Source organism: Neopsephotus bourkii, unplaced genomic scaffold (assembly GCF_033783945.1).
Source record: "Neopsephotus bourkii isolate Nb327-2 ecotype Australia unplaced genomic scaffold, CSIRO-AGI_Nbou_v1 NB_1526, whole genome shotgun sequence".
In the NCBI taxonomy this organism is placed as follows: domain Eukaryota; kingdom Metazoa; phylum Chordata; class Aves; order Psittaciformes; family Psittacidae; genus Neopsephotus; species Neopsephotus bourkii.
The window spans coordinates 2536879-2557067 of NW_026902002.1; the positions used below are offsets into that span (position 1 = coordinate 2536879).

Genomic DNA, 20189 nt, shown 5'->3' on the forward strand with positions numbered 1-20189 from the left:
TTACCTGTTCTCCAGTACAGCACAGACAAATTCACACATATTTTTGTTAAGTTTAGAGAGATATGTGCAGCGTAAGCACTTCTCATTTCCACAACAGAGGTCATTTGGACCAACAGCTTCCATGTAATGTGGCAGATTCTTCGGCTTACTCAGCTCAGAACCTCTCTACATAATTATAGCTGAGACATTATTAATATCTGAACAAGTTTCTCTCTTGAGGACCTCAGTTATTCACCTGTGAGTAGCTGTTGTTTCATCACCAAGGAGTCAAATGGAAAGTACAAGAGCAAGGACAGGTTCTAAGCTTTTAGCAGTCATTTTGTTTTACAAATTGAGGCAGATAAAAAGTCCCTGCTAAACTCAGCACGCTCCTTCCAGGTGGTACTTTCTAAAATGTATTCACTGTGGCAAGAACTTTTAAAATAGCTTTACAGTCTTGTGTCCTCAGTTAAATATAGCCACAGCCACTGACCATCAGTATCTTTGACATATACCATATCCTGGTGAGGGTTACTAGGTAAAGTCTAGGTTGTAAGGGGAAAAGGAGCAAAAAGTAGCTGCAGATCTGTGTGGAGTTTTCTTCCTACGCTCAGGTCACATTTGGCAAACATATTTGATGACTAGTATTTATAAAACAAGCACTTATAAAATGTTAGCTAAATATTTCTATTGGTAACTTTCATACAGGACAAAAAAAACCAACCAAACAAAAACCACCCAGGTCATCATGCAGGACAGGAGTGGAAATCGTTCCACAGTGTGGCGGGAGAGGATTGTAAAGCACACAAACCTTTCCAGAAGAGTTGCTGAAGGGCAGCTAATTCCAAAATAGTTTGCGTGACCCTGATGCTCTGAGGGGCCCATTACCTTATGCTGCCCTCATTATTCCAGCAAAATCAGAGGCTGGCACAAACCCTGGTTTTGTTTGAAGGGGGAATCACAATTGGACAGTGGTCTTTAAAACATCCTTAGCTTTCAGGAACACTTGGTAGTGGGAGAGCTTTTAATGTTAGCATATGCACTTGGATCAAAACTCTGGGAAAAGCCTAGACTTTTCATAAACTCTCAATGTGAAGAGTCCGGTGTAAAAAAGGAAATCGGTTCAGGTTAATGTTAAGTTGGTATTGCAGGCAGCAAGCAGCTCCCAGGTCTCTATGGGAATTGTATATGAAGATGTCCATGAGTATTTAATCCAAAAGTCATGGCAATGAAAAAGTGCAGGAAAAAGGGGGGGTTGGAGGGTTTATTGGAAACTCAATACATTGAAGATCTTAGAAAAGGTACAGCCAATTAGGTGAGCTCAAGTTTAATTCTGGTGGTTGCTAAGAGGAAGTCATTGTGCAACTCTTTTGCAAGAGCATTGAAACTGGTAGAACAAGATACACAGCATGTGGAAGTGAAACTAAAGATATTAAAGAACAGTTTGGGTTGTTGTTGGGTCTTCTTTAATTACCTTTTAAAGACACTCAACTTTTCTTTAAATAACAGCATGAAGAAGGCTTCATCTCTTAGAGGTATCAAATAATCCTCTGTCATGTGTAAGCACACTTATGAGAACAAGCCAGGCATGAATTTTCAGGAGACAAACCAAGCTGCATAGAAAAGACAGCATATGGGAGATGAGAGATGGAGAACAGGTTCTGTAACAAGGGCCCCTGTTCAAAGTGAGTCAGGAGAGGTCTCAGCAGCTAACTCACCAGGCATGTGTTGTACATCAACAAAGCCTTCTCTGTTGAATGAAAGGCTCCTTCATCTTTGCCTCTAACCTCCATTCCTTCCTCACCACAGCAGAGGGATTTGCTTTTCAGAGAAGGAATATCTGAGAACACACTAATTTCTTCTATGGATTCAGAAAACCACAGAAACAACTGGAGCCTACCCTAACCCTGGCTGTTCCCAGCAGGCCAGACCTTCCACTACAGCAGATGCAGGATGGGTTTTATGAAAACCCTGTAAGAAGTTGGTATCTCTGCTTAGGAGCTGACTAGTTCTTCCTGCTGGTAAAATCTCTGAGCTCTGAGTCTACCCTTCAGGAACTTTTCTCCAACGTGAGAATTGGCAAACAGTGAAATAAAAGACACAGTAATGGATTCTTTAGAGCTTTCCATAAATTCAGGCCACTCCTGTGCATGCTGCTGGTAAGCAAAGAGCTGCTGCCTGCAAATATCCAAGCCATCATGAATTATTCTTACTCAGGGGGACCAAGATCACTTGGGACATAACTGCTAGCCAGTTAACAAACAGAAGCTGTCACCACAGTTTCATTGAACTGGACAAAGAAGTAGATGAGACACGAGTCTTTCAGTCCTTCCCTCAGGTGTGGATGACAACTCCTATCAAGTTTTAGGTCTAAACCATAAAAGAAACTATCATTTCACACTTTTTTCTCCTAATTTCAGTACATCTTCATCTTCTTTTCACATTTCTCCTACCTCCCCCAGAGCAGCAGGAATATATATTTTAACCAAATATGAACATCCTTATACAAAACTTCTCTTTTCCTTATTCTTGCTTTCACACCTCCTCAAAAAGCTGGTCTGAACTCTGTATCTGCTTAGGCTATTCTCAGCACCTTACGTGGTTAGCTGAATGACCTCAAAGTGGTAAGATGAGGAAATCACATGTATTGCAAGCATTCAGCTTAGGAACCATCATGAGCCAAGTCATCTTCTCTTTCTTCCTTTGGGCTTCTTTGTTTCTGTCCAGCCTAGGCATCCTCATCTTTTCTGTTTTAAGAAGGATTAAGTGTCTTCTTAACTGTTCTCAGAAACCCTCCTGTAGAAATTCTAACAAAAATAAAAAGCGTGGGCCAGAAATTGTGGCATTTTCATGGGCCAAAATCTTGAGAACAAAAGCAAACTGTTATCTGAGATGATCTCTTCATATTGGGTTCCCCAGAAATCAGTCAAGAAAGACCGAACAAATAATTCCTCTTAGAAGTACTGTTGCTCTGTTTTCAAGATGATTCACTCTCTGTTAGCATAGAAGTGATGTATTGAAAGTCTTTTAATCTGAAAAGTGGTTATCTCCCACCTTCCTCCAAAGTAAAAACCAAAGCTCATTCAATAAAGCTGATCGTATCAGGGGCCTTGACAATTAATTCTGTGATGAGCTATGCTCCAGCTGATGCTGATGTCATGGCTTTGATGAGAAGCTGTTTTCAGTAATCCATGCCTGGACATCTGAATCATTTCCAGAAATTATGCAGGAAATAAGATTATTACTTACCAAACAACTACAAAATGCATGGACATTATATTGAGTTATATTTAGGAAGCTTATAAACTAGAGCTTCCTAAAGGCCCATTACAGCTTTAGGGGCAAGGATCTCAAGAGGGAATTACAGACAGACAGGAAGCCCCAACTAAATGCCAATCACAGTGTTAGTCATGGAATACAGTGGTGCCAGGGTTGCCTGGAGAGATCACCTCAGCCTCTCCACATTCCCCAACGCAGGATCCATGAAAAACAAGAGTAGGACGGAGAACTTACAAACACCAGAAGCTTCCAGGCAAGGTAGCTGCAATTCATCATCACCATTCCAGGGCTTGGCAGGGTTTGAACACCACAACCATGAAGTGGCAGATACTAGACAAATTGTGCCTGTACCAGGTGCCATGCAGAGAGAGGGGCTGCATGGTCCTTAGCACTGCATTAGGCAGAAGACAAAAGCATTTTGTAGTTTCTAGCTGCATTTGGAAGATATTTTTGATTTATCAATGTGATATCCAGATGTTCTCCAATCCCAAAACATACACAATTGCTTAATTATAATGTCACAATAAAACATTCCTCAAATGTATCTAGTGCTTAGACACATATACTTTAAATCTCTGGATGTAAAGACAAAATAGCTGAAAGCAACAAGAACCAGATAGGTTTTAGAAGATTATTTTGCAAGAGGTATTGAGAGGTCATAGGAACAGTGGTCATAGGAACTTTGCTGCTTTTATTCATTTCTAGGTATGTTGACATCACAGGGAAAAAAATGGTTTTAAAGGAGAAGGAAAGAATTTTCATATCAGGGCTGGAAAAAAAAAGATAAAAATCCAAGGTCAAAAAAGACAACCTGATTTGTTTTTCTATTGCTACACCACCTCCCTTATTCAGGTTTCTAAATCTCAATGCAGCCACCTTCTTACTCCTGCCATTTGAGAACACATTTGAGCAGGAGGTATGAGGCTCAGCACTACTGGGGGCACACAAACTCAGCCTTAGGGAGGAAACACAACCAGCATGTCATGAAAGAGATACAAGCCAGTTCCTTCTGTACCACAACAGGCACAAAGCAAGCTCTTTAGCTCACTTGCCTGTGTTTGACACTTAGAGGAGAGGTATAGTCAGATCACATACATTTGGGCTGGATACAGCATGTAGAGCTTTATTTCTTTCACACATTTTTTTTCTCCAGTCTTGATATTTAAAGGGAGCCTTTCCTGAATTATCACAGTTGTGCATCTGGAAGAATATATCCATCTAGATCACATATTCATGCCAGGCAGTGCCCGAGTAGCCACTGATCACTCTGTACTACTTGCTATACAAATGTTTAACCAAGACTCTATCCATCCTAGAAGGCTTTCAACCCAAACATCAAATCCTAAAGATAGCACAGGCTTACTTACAGTCCTGAGACTTACAAACTTGGAAATCTGTTTTACTCCCAAAGCTATATTTTAGCACCTGCATACATGTGAGTGCAATTACATACAAATACACATAGATTGTATTCAAGTTTTATCACTGAAGGAGTGATTATACTTAATGAGTACACACACTCTCCCCAGTTTAGACCCTGGCCTGGTCAGTGCTTCCACACATCAGCTCCCTCCCATACACCCTGAATGCACTATTCAGGGTAAAAAAGCAGAGGTAGAATTCAGTGTTGGCGTAAAGGAAGGCTTTGACACAAGTAAACTGCTGGGGACAGAGGGAAGGCAAAAAGAGGATATTGCAGCTCAGGACACGGCCTTATCATGCACCCCTTTCTATTTGGAATATAAGGCTGCTCCTTAGTCCTAAGGTTACGTGCAACATCTCAGCTTCTCACATCCTTATTAGCAGCAGGTGCCAAGAACAAAGTACTCTGCTAAAGCTCCTGTACCAACAGCTATGATCCATCAGAGAATTAAATACCCTTTCCCTTGAGAAAGTTCCAAGCATCTTACGGAGCTTATTACAAAGCATCCTCCTTCAAGGTTGCTTATTAGCCCTTTTCTTCTCAAAGACCTGCTCACCCAGGGTTATTAACTTGAGATTTTTCCTTTGAGTATAAACAGGAAAATGTTTTGCTTATGACACCAGCTTTAGGAAGCTGCAAGACTAGCAAGCTATTACCTGGTACAGAACATGGACCAGTGCCATGTACAGAACATGAGGTGAGGAAGCATGAGAAAGCAGCATTTCCAATATTTCACTTCTGCCTGGTGGTACCAATAAATGTTCCTTTGTGACAGGTAGATGTGATTTGGGGCTCTTTTTCGGTCTAGAGATAAGCACTGGCTGATACAGCACAGTTGAAAGCATAAGCCAGTCTAGTACCATCTATTGTATAGATTTACCAAGTGTGCATTTTTTCATGTCTGCACATTCATGCTTACATATAGGATTCAGTCCTCACAGTTTAGACAGCTGCGATTCAATCACTGCAATCCAGCAAAGCAGACTTCCATGCAAGACTGAGCAGCTTCATCTCTTCAGAATTCATCCTACAGACATTTGCTACTGTTAGTTACAAAACTCAGTAGTAAACTATAGGATAAAATTTGGACTACTGCTTGCAGTTTGTCAGGTCTTGAAATATAATTTTAGATGAGGAAAATCAAACAAGACTAGGCAAACACCACCTCCTGTCTAACACTTACCAATGCCATTTAGATATAATCTGTAATAAACATTCACCAGTACATCAGCAGTGCCATAAACTTTTGGCAAGCTCTTCTTAGGGCTTGTCTCAATATAGACAAAAGCAACACAGAAGCCTTGCAGACAGGGTGGGGAGTGTGTATTAGCTACCATTTCACTGCTTTCTGCTTCTTTGCATTGCCCTTTCACTGGCAAGACTCCTATAGGTAGGAAGGGGAGTTCTTAACCAGTAAAGAACAGAATCAGAAACATGAAAATGATAAATATTGCTTTATTAAATTACTTTTATACTCCTACAAAGAATTTTTCTGATTTGTTACAGAATTGAATGAAGTTCATTGCTGTCTCTGCAGTTATCGAAATTTAGATACAAAAAGGTTGTAAAAAGACCAGCCTATTCAAGTTGTATAAAAAAAAAGGCAGAGAGTAGACAAGCTCCCTCAGGAATCTTGAGGCTCAGAAATATAAAGACCTATAATACAATGAAATTAAGAATTCAGCAATGTGTTGAACAATTGTAAACTGTAACTGCACTAGTGGACCACATTATTCAGCAGTTTCCTTAAAGGTATGAACTGTGAACTAAACAAAAAGTATAGCAGACACAGCAGACCTCATTTAGTTGTTCTCCCTTTCACTCCCTCCAAGTAAAAGTTGTGAGATCAGCATTTAAATTATAGGAAGGAAACTTGCCTCCATAAATATCAGGAATTTCTCCATTCTGTAACTATTTATATAAAGTAACTAGCTGTTACAAAGCAGTTTCAAGTAAAACAGGTGGCTGAGGCAAAAATAATCAAAATCAGATCATACACAATTTTACTGTAAATACAGTAATTTGAAAGATAAACACATAACCATAGCACTGACAGGATGTCAATGCTGCTCTATTATAGACATGATGTGTCAGTAGAAAATTAGGATGTCTTATTATCAAAATCGAGGACATTCATTCCAGTCTCTGGTAATCTTAGTGCAAAACAGATGCTAAGACATATTTAGCAAAAAAGGTGATACATTTAAGGCCAAAAAACTGTTCAGTCATCACTATCGCTTCCAGATTCACTCAGCTGCAAGTCATTTCCTAGAAGAGAGAGAGTAATTGCATTAGTCATTTCTAAAGAAATACTTTGATTCTTTCAAGATATTCCCTTTCCCAATTAAAGGGTTGCAAAAACTAATAGCAAATAGGTCAGGGAGGGGGAGAAGAGGGGTGGGCTAGATATCTTTAAAGGTCCCTTCTAACCCTATTCTATGATAAGAGAATAAATAGGTGTAGAAGCCAACTCCCCAGTGACAGAACCTTAGAGACATCCCTTTTCTTCCTGGGCAAGGAAGCCATTAGCTTGTTAGCTACAACTGCATTTATTTAATATCACCAGATCACAAAAGACAACACCTAGCTATCTTTGCCACCCACATTTTCATGCTTCGTAAGTGGGAAAACTGCTGGTGAATGCAGATTTGTGAAAAATGACTTGTTGGGGTTTTGTGTGAAACACATCTGAATGCAAGTCAGCTGTGCTTGAAAACAAATTATGTCTCAATCAAGACGAGCAGCTCTCTGACATACCATTAAAAGATGTATCAGTGACCTACTATTTCAAACAGGTTTTGGAACAAGTGAACAAACAAAACATCAAAAGACATTTTGCACAGCACTTTAATTTGGTGGCTATATATATTTCAAAACCGGGAAGTAAGAAGACAGACTGTATTGCGCTTGCAGTGGATGTCCATAAGCTTAGGGGGTGGGAGGGAGGGAGGGAGTCGTTCCATAATGACAGATAGCTAATAAAAACCACACAGCATGCTGTATAGAATCTACATTGTATCTAGCAACTTCCCAGTGCATTTTTAGGAACTTGTTCCAACTAGTATGGTTCTATTCACACCTCCCTTGCCAAACAGACATTTAAAAAAAAAAAGAAATAATATAAAAGGAATGCATCGCTGGTTGAGAGATGCATTCCATAAGAAATGGCCTTAAAAGCAAAGGAAAATCACTGGAACTGAGTAGGCACTGTTTTCACATGCCCTCTCCTCAGCTTCAGTACCCTTCACAGACTACTTTTGCAGATGAGTAGAAAAGTAACCTCAAGAGGGTAAACCCAACAAGACACTCTGATCAGATCGGATCTTTTGTTATCAGGCATCATTCCTGCCAGAGCACTGAAGTCTGACATGGTGGCATGTAGTCTGCCCTTGTTTTCCACTATGTCACCACTAAAGCTTAAAAAGTGGTATGTGATTCTCCACAGCAAAACAGAAAACACATTATATAAAGACAAGGATAGTGAAGGTGGCTGTTTCCAGCAATCTTTAAAATACTACTATAGAAAACTTTTCACCAATCCTTTATATAAAGACAACATTTACAGCTGTATCATAACCTAAATTAAAAAAAGCCATTTTGAAAGAACAAAATCGAGTTATTTGTCAATACTTACTCAGGACTATATATTATCCTAAGAAAAAATGTTTCAGGGCAGACAATGGCGTTAATAAATGAACTCATGAATTTACCACTCAAATGAAAATTTATACTGAATTCCTAGAAACCCCAACCCCATTGTGTACTACCTACTTTAGGAGAGGACTGGGAGTACGAACAAGATAACAACCTTCCAAATAGCAATCCTGCAGCCTTCAAAGGTTATTTCAACATAGTTAATAGAAATTACACAAACCCTATAACATCAGCCAAAAATACCAATGCTTGTGAAAACCAGCAGATGGGAAGGCAAGAAGTCCAAGTTCCAGAGTCTGAAATAATGCATTTAGGATTTACTCCAGGGAAAACTTTCTAAAGGTGTTTTTTTTTTTTGAGGTACGGTTATAAAAAAGGGGGTAGAGATGGCAAAACAAAACAGATTAGAGTCGGTAGTTTTCAGGTGGGTTTGGTGCAGGAGCAGAAAGTTTATTTAACTAAGACTCTGAAGAACATCTAGACTCTATTAACCTTAATAGACGGCAATAAAGTGGGGAAAATTAATTCAGTTTTCACAGTGCCAATTGCTTATTAGCAAAATTAACTGGGGAAATAGATGCACTGATGACATTTCCTATACTTGAAAACAGTGACTACATTACACTCAGTTGAATTCTTGTGAGTTTGGTATGGGGAATCTCATAGGAGTGACCCATGTTTCACAGATCTTCATAGTCACATCAGCACCAAACCAGTCAATAAAAGGAAAAGTTTTTATGACCAGCTGCTTGTACCAGCTCCAAGTATCAAAAGAAGTAAAGTTGTGCTGAATACTGTGTATGTTACAAGACCCCAGAATAGCCAAGCTATGCTGAATTTATTTTGGAAAATTGCTTTATTTAACATAACTGTTGTTAAAACAAAAAGTAGACATAAAGCAACATATGATCAAATATTTATGAAGAACGGATCCATTAGGACCACTGTTTACAAACTTTTTTACAGGGGGAGGTAAAACTCTGCTCTATGGATCTTCCTCTACCCTTCTGCCTGCCTGCAGCAGGCCAAAGGAAAACTCACTAATTACCCAGCGCATCCCTGATTCTACAAAGGTGCACAAAGCCAGTCACGCACATAAGCGGTCAAATCTCAAAATGAGGCTAGACAAGCAAACAGCTTGTGCTGACATCTGTTGATTCAGTATTGTATTTTTGTAAAACATTATTTGAGATGGAAAAAGTGACTGTATAGGACCCCAACTGAGAACTGTTGCCATTCAAGCTAGAACCATGTGCTATCCATTTAGTTTCTCCAGGTTTCACTCTCCTGCCAAATTCACTCAGCAGGAGAGCTAAAGAAACACATTCTCCTTGAAAGTAGCTGTTTTGGGCTTTGTCTAGTTGAAGTGTACTTTAAGTGTTAACAGTATTGTAAGTTTGGGAAAGAATCACAAAGGAGAAAAGGATATGTTTACAAATATGTAAAGGGTGAGTGTCAGGATGATGGAGCTAGGTTTTTTTCAGTGATGTCCAGTGATAGGACAAGGGGCAATGGGTGTAAACTGGAGCATAGGAGGTTCCATGTGAACATCAGGAGAAAATTCTTCACTGTGAGTGACAGAGCACTGGAACGGGTTGCCCAGGGAGGTTGTGGAGTCTCCTACGTTGGAGATATTCAAGGCCCGCCAGGACAAGTTCCTGTGTGATGTACTCTAGGTTACCCTGCTCTTGCAGGGGGGTTGGAGTAGATGATCTTCTGAGGTCCCTTCCAACCCTTGGGATTCTGTGATATGTAGGAGTAAAAAGATAGGTAACCATAGCAGAAGTTAAATAGGATTAAGCTAAGATCTAGGCAGGCTCAGATAGTTCAGCCCAAGGCTTGATGCTACAAGAGAGGTTCTACCGGTGAACACAGTTCTCAAGCACCATCAAGCCACCAAATTCCCCTGTAACAGTTTTGATGTTGTCATGTTTTAAGCAACCTTTTCTCACTGTGACTGTTGGAACCAGTGGATGTGGCCACCTGTACTTGTAACTGTATTTCTCAGTGGAAACTGCCACCTGGGATTCTGTCACTGGGGATAGAGCTTAATCTTGTTTTCGTAACAAGTGTTATTAAAAGCATGAAGAATGGGAAATCCTTTTTGTGAATAAGGGTTGAAATAAATGGCACACTCAAGTTACGCAAATTATTAACATGAAGACATTGTTCTCTACAGTGACAGTAAAATGAGAGCAGCATTTAGTCTTTTGCACATGAAGTCACAGGACTTCTCAGTCTGATCTTATCTGTTAATGGAGTACATAAATAAACAGCACAGATATTTACGTATGTATTTAAATACTAGCTATTGAAAAAAGAGAACACAACTCCCCTGACACCCCCCCAAAAAAAACCAAACCCCACAAAAAACAAACCAAAACGTGTTCATATCATCCATCAAACCAAGAGCCTGAAGCTAAGCACCTAATTAACCAGTTTCAAGAAGTCACCATAGCTGATACTCACTTCTATGAGTACTCCTGCTATTTAGGTCTCTACCTGCTGGGATTTATTTTTTTTTACTGTCCAAACTCTTTCTGAATACATTGAACATTAATTCAAGACTGCACAGCAACCACTTCTTAAACAACATCACAGCTACTCTTCAAATTACATTTTTAGTTGCCTGAGTGGGTGGAACAAGATAACGTCACCTGAAAGCAAATCACCTCCTTCCTTACATACAAAGGACAGTTTTGCCATGCTGTCCAGTGGAACAGTGCCATGAATAATAGTAACTAGAGTAGCTAACAATACACCATCTCTTTTGTAATTCAGAGTATGGTGAGTATAGTATCTTTCCCATAGTTCTACCCAAGAAATTATAAGCATATGTTTTGGGAGTGCCTGTTCATTCCAGTATTTTCAATACAAAATTACTGTTCTCCAGTCCCAATGTATATAAACTGGGAGGAAGCCAGAAGAGCTTAGGAAATATTTTCAACTGCATCAGCAGTTGAAATTTAATATTGCTGGGGACCAAAGAGCCTTCTAGCCCAATGTGTAATTCAGAGCGCTGCTGAACAATCAAACCCTAGCATCACTTCCCACAGCTTTAATTATAACAGAGACATACTTAAAAACAATATGGTTTCCTTTCAGAATCTTTATGTCTGGTACTGTGCACTAAGAAAAGAACAACTTTTGTACTTACGTAGTGTATTCATCATATGACCACTGCTCTCTTGGGATCTGTTATGACTGGCATCTTTGTCAGGGACATCCTGTTGTGGTATGGCAGACACAGTAGGCTGTGGCTGCAAATATGGCATTGACATCGGAAGAGAGGGCTTCGTTTCATCGTCTTCAGAATCACTAGAACTATTTTCACTACTTGAAGAGGATGAAGAACTTTTAGAGTCAGATGAACTGTCAGAGCTACTCAGCTGGTCCATGATACTGGCTTCTGCTTTTAGCTCTGCAAACAATATGATTTGTTTCTTAGTTAATATTTATCATAATTGAAATAGAAGGAGGGAAAAATAATAGAAAGCAAAAAATAAAAATCGACAGCAGAAGTCAGGTACATGCATTGTAGCAACTAAAAAAAAAAACAAACAACAAAACCAAACTAAAAAACAACCAACCCAAAGCCCTCCAGGACAAAGAAAAGGACACAAGCAAGCATCCAGCCTGTCATGTGGTTTTCTGCTCTTGTAGCTTGGGCATTTTCTCTCTTTCAAGCCAAGTGTTGAAAACTGTGAACCCAAATGCTAACTCCACATTCATTCCACAGGGTAGTGCATCCCACATAGCCTTTAATTTCTGCAACTAGCAAGACCTATGTGTTTTCCTTAGCACCCCAAAAAAGCCTTTCACTGACCAAAACTGGACTTACAGTCACACAGATAGGTCAGCTGTAAAGTGTCTGCACCCAAAATGCCTCCCAACAGTTCAACATTACAATCAATACACTTATTTGCACTATGTGACATTGTGCTCAAACCAAGTAAAGCAGGAAAGGAAACATCCACAGCTGACTATTTAGCTGGAATGTGAAGTACATGAGAAATAACTGGAAATTAAAAGATCAAAGTGACTCCATCAACTTGCATTCTTAATGAAATAACTCACCTGAGTACAATAATATTTAGGAGAGTGTGACTGGACATATTATGCTGAATAGTAATGCATTTTTGATACATACTAGCCAAAGTCCAACATACAGAGAAAGTTACTTTTTGCACAAAGGGTACACGTAATAATGTGCAAAATAGGGGTGTTGCTGAATTTAGAAGTCTGAAACAGACCACTGAATCACAGAGATGGAGATTTTATACAGCAACTTGAGGATTTACCCAGACTGCAAAAGTTTATCATTATACAAGATTGTAACCCAGCCATTTGTTGATATGGTCTTATAAGCACTTGGAATATTTCAGGAACAGCTTAGATATAGCAGACAGAAAGCAAGTAGGAGAGTGGCACATCTCAGTTCTGTATTGGGTAAAGTTGAAGAGCAGGTTGAAGATGAAAGTCACCAAGATGCCAGATGGCTCAAAGCTTAATCAAGAGAAGAAGGGAGAACAATAGAGTAAGTTTCAACACAAAGCTCCATTAAGCCTCCCAGTTCTGAGTTATCAAAGGCTACTGTAAAGGAAAGGTATTTAGGTAAGTCAGCCTTATCAAAGGCCAGTCTAAAGGAAAACAGTGTTCAGGAAAAGTGGCACCTGAAATAGTGCAGCTATGGCTACAAGGACAAACCAACTCAATGCCATGGAAGAAAGCACAGTAAAAGACCATATGGGCTGACTCAGACATAAGGAAAGAGAAGGGCAGGGGGGAAAATGGAAGCACCCTCCTGTTACTAAGCTTAAGGACAGAAAAGATGACAGAAAAGCTAAGGTAAATATTAGGATGCAGCTAACAGAATGATCAAGAAGTAATTTCAAATTTAATTCTAGAGAAGGCCAAATAAACAACTGATCTGCCCCACATCAGGAGTTGTAAGGTAACTGAAAGATACCACTCAAGTCCTATGCTATTTGATTTTCCCTGCTCATTGTGGGGCAGTTGGACAAAATGACCTTTGAAGGCTCCTTCTAACCCAAACTGTTCTATGATTCTAGGAGTTCCACTTCATCCCTGCTCTTACCAGTGTCTACTAAGAGAAAAAAATTAATTGAAAGGCTAATATAGAGAACTGAGGATTAAGACCTGTGCCTTTTATTTTGATGTAAGTTAATCTGACAGAATTTAAATTCTTTCAAGAGGTGAAAGACGGACTGTATTTATACTAGAGGACAAAGGTAGAGTGACCTTTCCCCCACCCAAGAAAACAAAGTTAGTAACAAGTTCAAGGTAGTGTACTTCAGCAGGAATAGTCAGTTACACAACCATGGGATGAAGAACAATTACGTAGGCAATGCTTAAGAGTCTGAGATTTACAGTGGATCACTACACACAGCTCTAGCACACCGTGCTGTTGTGGAAATGACAAGCATAACACGGGGACATGATACTATTTGGTCTGTGTGTATAACAATGACTGTAAGACAGTCACTCAACTCAGCACTGCTAAAACCTTGGCTGAAATAGTAAATGTATTTAGGCTTCATGAAGATTTTGGACACGTAGTAAGAGCTAAAGCAGACTGATAATGAATCAGGCATCTTGAAAACTTAACTTCTAAGGACAGAGCAAACCGGCTAGCATCATTTTGCCTAAAGAATGGGAAAGACACAGCAGCTTCTGAACACATGAAGGACTGCTCAAAAACAGCAAAGTAACCTTGTCTATGCTTGCATGATAAATATAAAAGTAGTAATGGGCTTACTGTCAGATTATTTATTAGGAAGAACATGAATGGTAAGGAGACCAAAGCCTTGAAAGCCCTGGAATGGATTGCCAGGGAGAATACAGGATCCATCATTACTGGAATGTTTCAAGAACAGGTTGAAAAATTACAACAGAAAATTAGGACAAGACGGACTAGATGACTTCAAAAGGTCCCTACCATCCCCATTGGTCAATTATTCTGCATTATTTAGTAGTACTCATAGTTGGACTGTCACTACACATGAGTTTGATACATGTTGGCAGCCACTTTGGTGACTTACAATATGTTTGACACCAGCACTCCCCCCAAAACAAGAGATCACCAAGAAAAAGCATCATTTTATTCCATGTGCTCAAGGGCTCCTTCATCTCTGCAACCTTAGATATTTTCTAGTACTGTTCTGTGGTATAGATTTCTGGTCAGCACTTAAGACCAAACTGGAAAAAAACCCCAACCCAAACCCTTCATAATAACATCTAAAAAAAAAAAGATATATATTTGTTTAAAGGAATTCAGAACATCTTAGGAGGCAGATGTCAATTCCAGTCAATGAAACTGCCAGCTGTCAGCATTTTTGTACCAAGTAATTACCACCTGCTGCCTTCCTGTCCTCCAGAAGGAAATAAGGCCTCCCATTAACTGAAATATGAGTGTCACACCAAACAAGAGACTCTCAAAACCACAGCACATAGCACTGTTCAAGGGCTGATTTGTGCAGGTTTTTAGGTGTCTTTTTCTTTAGAACCTCATCTTTCACAAGATCTTATCCAGTAATTTAAGAAGCATTTTGAGTTGCAGAGCACTGTAACTTATACATTGGCTGGATGCAGAGAAAGAATGGGGAGCAATGTCAAAAAGGAAACAACTTAGTTGGTTCCAGTGCCACAATACAACCAACTGTATACTTGATTAAAGTAGCAGCAAAAGACAGAATCAAGGACAGCAAGCAGTGGTACCCTGGGCATTATTAAGCCTAATGGTTCACCTTACTTTTTTTCCTTAGCAAGTTTCAAATACTCCCTTGTTATTACTTGAGCCAGAGTGGTCATTTCAATGTCAGGGTAATTAATCAGGTATTTAATCAATATCAGGGTGCTTAATCAGCTTCTACTGTGAACCTCTAATAAAAGACAAACAAACAAGCAAACCAACCCCGACACAACCCTTTGGCTCTAAAAACTAACTTCTAGTTAAGAGCAAAGTTCCTGAAACATATGCGTCAGTGAAGCTTACCTCGTTCAATATCATCCATGGGAGAAGATGGAAACATCTTTTCTTTTGGTGGAGAATTTTTAATATTGTTTGGAACCTTAGTTGCATTTCGCATTTGCTGCTGTTGCTGCTCTATGCGAGACTGGACTTTACTGCTTCCTTCAGCTCTGTGTGGAAAACCAAAAAATTTTTAATTACTACAAGACAGGATGCAAGGAAAGAGGCAAGAATACAGGGGACACAATACCTTAAGTGACGGAATTATTTGTTGTGGCTTTCTACAAAACATCATTAGATTTCTAGGTACATTATAAAACTAGCATGTAATTATATATACATATTAAAAATCGGGTTTTAATACAGTGCTAACAACTTTTTAACCCTTTGCCAGTTTATCTGCTTTTATACCTGGCTACCCAGGAACACATAATTCTGCTGGAGATGACTTACATGAACTCAGTAGCAGGAAAACAAACAAACAAAAAACAAACCACACACAAAACCACAACACATTCAAAAACTTGTTAATGGCTTGTTTTCCTTCTAACCATGTCACATAATTTATCTTTTTTTATTTCCTCATTTAGAAGTCAGAAGCCAGTGGGCAAGCTAGTTCCCAAACAATTTCCCCGCCAAAATCATCAGAAAATAGTTATCATCTATTTCAACAATGAGACTTTTAATTAAAACAAACAAATAAAACCATTCCCATTTCTTCTGCCAGTCAAGGCTCCATGCTGCGAAGTCAGTGTGCTAAGAAAGCAGACTTTTCATTCTATTGAATGAGGCCAGGTACTTTCTAAAAAACGATGTTTTCCTAAAAATAGGAACTGTTAGTTATGCATCTCAGTTTAGACTCATTAACAAACTGATTTTCACAATGACTAAAGCACAGTTGTTTCTCCTGTAAATCACCCACCTGGTTTTTTTCACAGTGATGTTGCTACTAAGTTTCTCTAGACGACATTCTCCAGTGTCATGGTTGAAAATTAAAATACATTCTTTCAGGTATGGCTTCTTTGAACCCTTGAACACAGTCACTGGTGGAGTTGAGCCCTATAAAATCAGAAGTCCAGTGAGTGTTATTGCTGTTGTCTGTCTTAGAAACAGCAATCCAACACAGTGATCCCAAATTCACTACAAGTGATCATTTTTAGCCTTTTAAAATGTTGCTGGTTAATTCAAATTAGACTCACAGTAGCCATGACCAAAAAGCAGCTGGTGTTTGACTGCAATGGGATTTCACCCAGCTTAGGTTAGTTGGAAACTGATGAAATGCTTATTTCCCAACGAGAACATGTTCACTGCAGGACTCCTTTTACCAAGAGGGGTTTCAGTTACCATATCAGCAAAGCAGTAAAGCATGGCAGGTAGTAAATTTTCCCTTTCCAGTCTTTCCTGCTTTAGAACTGCACTAGAGCAATAAATACCAAGGGGAAACTCATGCTGCCAACATCCACATGAAGCTTTTCTATGTACGCAACACTTCTGGGTCATCCTACAGCTTATTTCCAATGTGGTGAACACACTTAAAGTTACAGTGCAGCTGTTTAACTTTCAGGTCTTTGGTAATTTTACATTCCTATAGCAATTGCTTTTCAACTCTAAAAATCACACAAGCTGCTCTAAAACAGCACTGAAACTTCATATCCTTCTATATGCAGTAGATACCTGTGACAATAAAATAAGTCATTCCCTTAGGCCCATCACTCACCTCAATATTCGGCAGTGTTATTGTCACCTGTTCACCTTTGCCAACTTCAAGGTCTCCTTCACAGGACATATCAATAGATGCCGGCTTAAAGTCATCTAAATATAAACCCAAAGTGAATTATTTATAGCCTTTTCACAAATCTTATGAATGTAAATACCTTTTAATTGCAGTTGGAGTCTACTAAGTTAAAGCCTTTTTTGCTAGTGTATTATTGACCATTCCCCTGAGGAGATCATTCCATAAACCAGTAGAATCCAAAGTCAAGACGGTTTTCTCAGGATTCAGTGCATGTTAAAACATTTCAATTACAATCAGAAAAATGCTTTTATGTTTTAATGGATAAAGAGGCTGAACAAGCTGTGTTATATTTCAAAAGAGAAACCCTCGTGTGATTATTTTCAGAAATATCAATAAATAATTCTTGAAAATGTTTATCCCAAATATAGGAGGTGCAGACAAGTGACTGAAAGAACATCATTAAACTTCAATGTCCTTTTCTGATTTTACTGTAACATGCATGTCAGAAGGTGACCAAAACTTGGTTTCAGTATATTTAGTTTTGTCAAAAGGGAAATTACTTCCCAATTAAATATTAATTTCCTTTTTGTCTTTTTCAACATCTAAATAGTTGATTAAAATAAGTTTCAAACAAAAGAAGTCATCAACTTCTAGTCCTTTTAAAAAAATCTCAGACATTGAAAATGAGCACATGCTCAGACATCAGTGCTGTAGCCATGTAACATATCATTATCTATAGAAATGATATACCTACCACAAATGAATTTGGCAGCGCTACGGCTGAAAGGCCTGCCTGCACAGATCTAGGACATAGGACAGCATCGAGAGCCTCTGCAAGGCACATGGTAACACGTGGGTTTGAAGCCGTGGTTCCAGCAAATGCAAGCACACAACCAGCCTCACACCCCAGGGATGGCCAGTGCCCTGCCCTGCACACTGTGCTGGGGAGAGGCACCCCACTGCAGCTGAAGAGAGGCACGGGAGGCCCAGCACGTAAAGGGAACCCATTAGATGGCACGTTCCCCAGCCACAGCATGGCACGCGCTCCCTGCCTCGCAACTTGTCACGTCACCGGCTGCTGGTCACAGGCGGCTGAGCTCTGCTGTGGCTGGGCAGCTTCCCAGCTCACTAACCCTGCTGCAACACACAGGCCAGGCGGCACAGACCACAGCTGGGAACAGTGGCTCCAGCATGCACACCAACCAGGCGAGAAAACCAAGCTTCAGGAGCTGGTGGGCAGGACTATGCACGCAGCTTTGAGCTAAGATGTGAGTAACAGCCCCTGCTAACCTTGTTTACGGCAAAACCCCACACATCCTCTCACAGGGATAAGCGTAAAATAGTTCTAAAGTTTCTCATCAAATTAAACAATGTTTCCTTTAATATATAGCCACTGTGTGGTTGATACTTTAAAACTTAAGATACTCTTTCCAGTGTCAGTAAATGGACTTCTGATCTTTTAACCAGCAGACGTCTTTCCCTTCACTCATTTGCACAAAGTAAAACGGATATTTGTATATGTGTATTTGACAGAACTGATGAATGTGCCAGTTTCTATGTCTCATTTGTTGGAAAGGAAAAGAGATTTCAAAACAGATTTCAGAGTAAATCATCAAATTACAGGAGTCAGCAAGAAATCGTGAGGGTAGGAGGTACCAGACGTGGTTTTTAGTCCTCTTTAAAATTAGGGTAAATTTCAAGTTACAGCATTTGTTTAAATCCATTTATAGCTTCTGCTGGCTCCCTCTCCTCTCCTCCCTTTTCACAGTCACAGACAATCCTACTAAGTGCCGTTCCATTTGCTCACAGAAAGCACATTACCCATCTCACTGCACTGCATGAAAGCATACAGGACATTCTCCAAAGAACATATGCAAGACTGAATCTTGGGGATCAGTCTATAAATAATGAGACATCAAAACCAGAAGCAGCAGCCCTAAATTACCAGAACTATAATCCTGAGAGCATTTGTTTCCTAGCTACCCTTAGAATCTTTGAGCACACAACTCTCTAGATAGTAATTATGTACTCAGGGAGGGTATACCAGCTTTGTGATTAATGCTGCCTTTAACCTTTGATTGCTGAATTGTGCTTAACTTCTAAAAACTAAGCACAAGGAAAGAGAGAAAACCTGAAGGTTCAGCCTAGTTTTACTTTCAGCAGAACTACATCAAGACACCATTCTGGATGCAAAAGGTGTAAAAAGTGAAGCCGGTGCCCAGAAAGTAGCGAGCGGATGGGCAATGGCCGTACACCTCCCTGGGAGCGATGGAAACCTGATCTCCGGGACCAGCACTCCAGCTATTTCTCAGGCGTACCCCGGGACGAAGGCAGCCAACTCCTTCAGGCTTCCCAAGCCCTGCCTGTGCAGCTGACTGATATTTCAGCTCCCCTTAAACTACCGGCACGACCTGCCTCCTTGGACAGATAACCACAGACAACGCTCCGGTGCCTGCCCATGAGACAAGCCCGGAGCCGGGCCACAACGGACAGTTTTACCACGCTGCCTTTCTCCTTTCCCCCAGCACCATGCCGGTCCTTCCCTCACACCGATGCCCGGCAGGGCCTGCCCCGACCCACACCTTCCCCTCCCGGCCTGCGAGCAAGGCCACGCCAGGGCGCAGCACTTGCCCAACCAGCCTTCCCTTCCCTCAAAGGACCGCTGGGGCATGAGGAGGGGGCCCGGGTGCCTCCTCATGCCCCAGCAGTCCCCAAGGTGTTTCCCCGGGCCCACACTCACATCGGACTGTGTGGAAAGCGCAACGCGGCTGCTTCTCGAAGGTCTCGCCCAACTTCAACACCTGTCCCTTAGGGTCAAAAACCGACGGGACGGCTGTGTTCATCGCAGCGCCTCAGACCGCGCCTCACACCATGGCGAGCCCGAGCGGCCGCTGCCGCCGCTGCCGCCGCCGAACATCCCTCACACCGCCCGGGCACGCCCACGCACACCCCCCTCCCCACACACACACACTCACACACGCACACACACACGACGTGCAAAGCCCAGCCCACCAAGGCTGCGATAGGTCAGTGGCGGTGGAGCCCCGCCCCTCTCGGCACTGCGTCACGGGCAAGGTGGGTTTGGATTGGACAGAGAGGATGCCCTAGTGTAGATTTCCACCAGTAGA

General features: G+C 40.7%; 1 protein-coding gene across 2 annotated transcripts; it reads right to left on the reverse strand.

The window, feature by feature from the left end:
- Nucleotides 1-6120: 6120 nt before the first annotated feature.
- On the reverse strand, nucleotides 6121-20009 carry EAF2 (ELL associated factor 2). 2 transcript variants are annotated; one of them, XM_061370083.1, is made up of 6 exons: nucleotides 19802-20009; nucleotides 17044-17138; nucleotides 16249-16385; nucleotides 15351-15496; nucleotides 11493-11756; nucleotides 6121-6949 (listed from the first exon to the last, which is right to left on the reverse strand). In XM_061370083.1, exons 1-6 carry the CDS (start codon nucleotides 19902-19904, stop codon nucleotides 6903-6905), a joined length of 792 nt encoding a protein of 263 aa, XP_061226067.1. In that variant the 5' UTR covers nucleotides 19905-20009; the 3' UTR covers nucleotides 6121-6902. The 2 variants fall into 2 exon arrangements, with proteins under 2 accessions (XP_061226067.1, XP_061226068.1); XM_061370084.1 differs by lacking the exon at nucleotides 19802-20009 and adding an exon at nucleotides 19317-19335.
- Between the last annotated feature and the right edge of the window lie 180 nt (nucleotides 20010-20189).

What these genes read in the sequence shown, in the direction of transcription:
- EAF2 (XM_061370083.1), bottom strand. Translation starts at nt 19,904, where the DNA reads ATGAACACAGCCGTCCCGTCGGTTTTTGACCCTAAGGGACAGGTGTTG. An exon ending in ATCACTGTGAAAAAAACCAG is followed by an intron (nt 15,497 to 16,248) that starts GTGGGTGATTTA and finishes TTTTCCACACAG; the next exon opens with AGCTGAAGGAAGCAGTAAAG. An exon ending in TCATATGATGAATACACTAC is followed by an intron (nt 6,950 to 11,492) that starts GTAAGTACAAAA and finishes TCTCTCTTCTAG; the next exon opens with GAAATGACTTGCAGCTGAGT.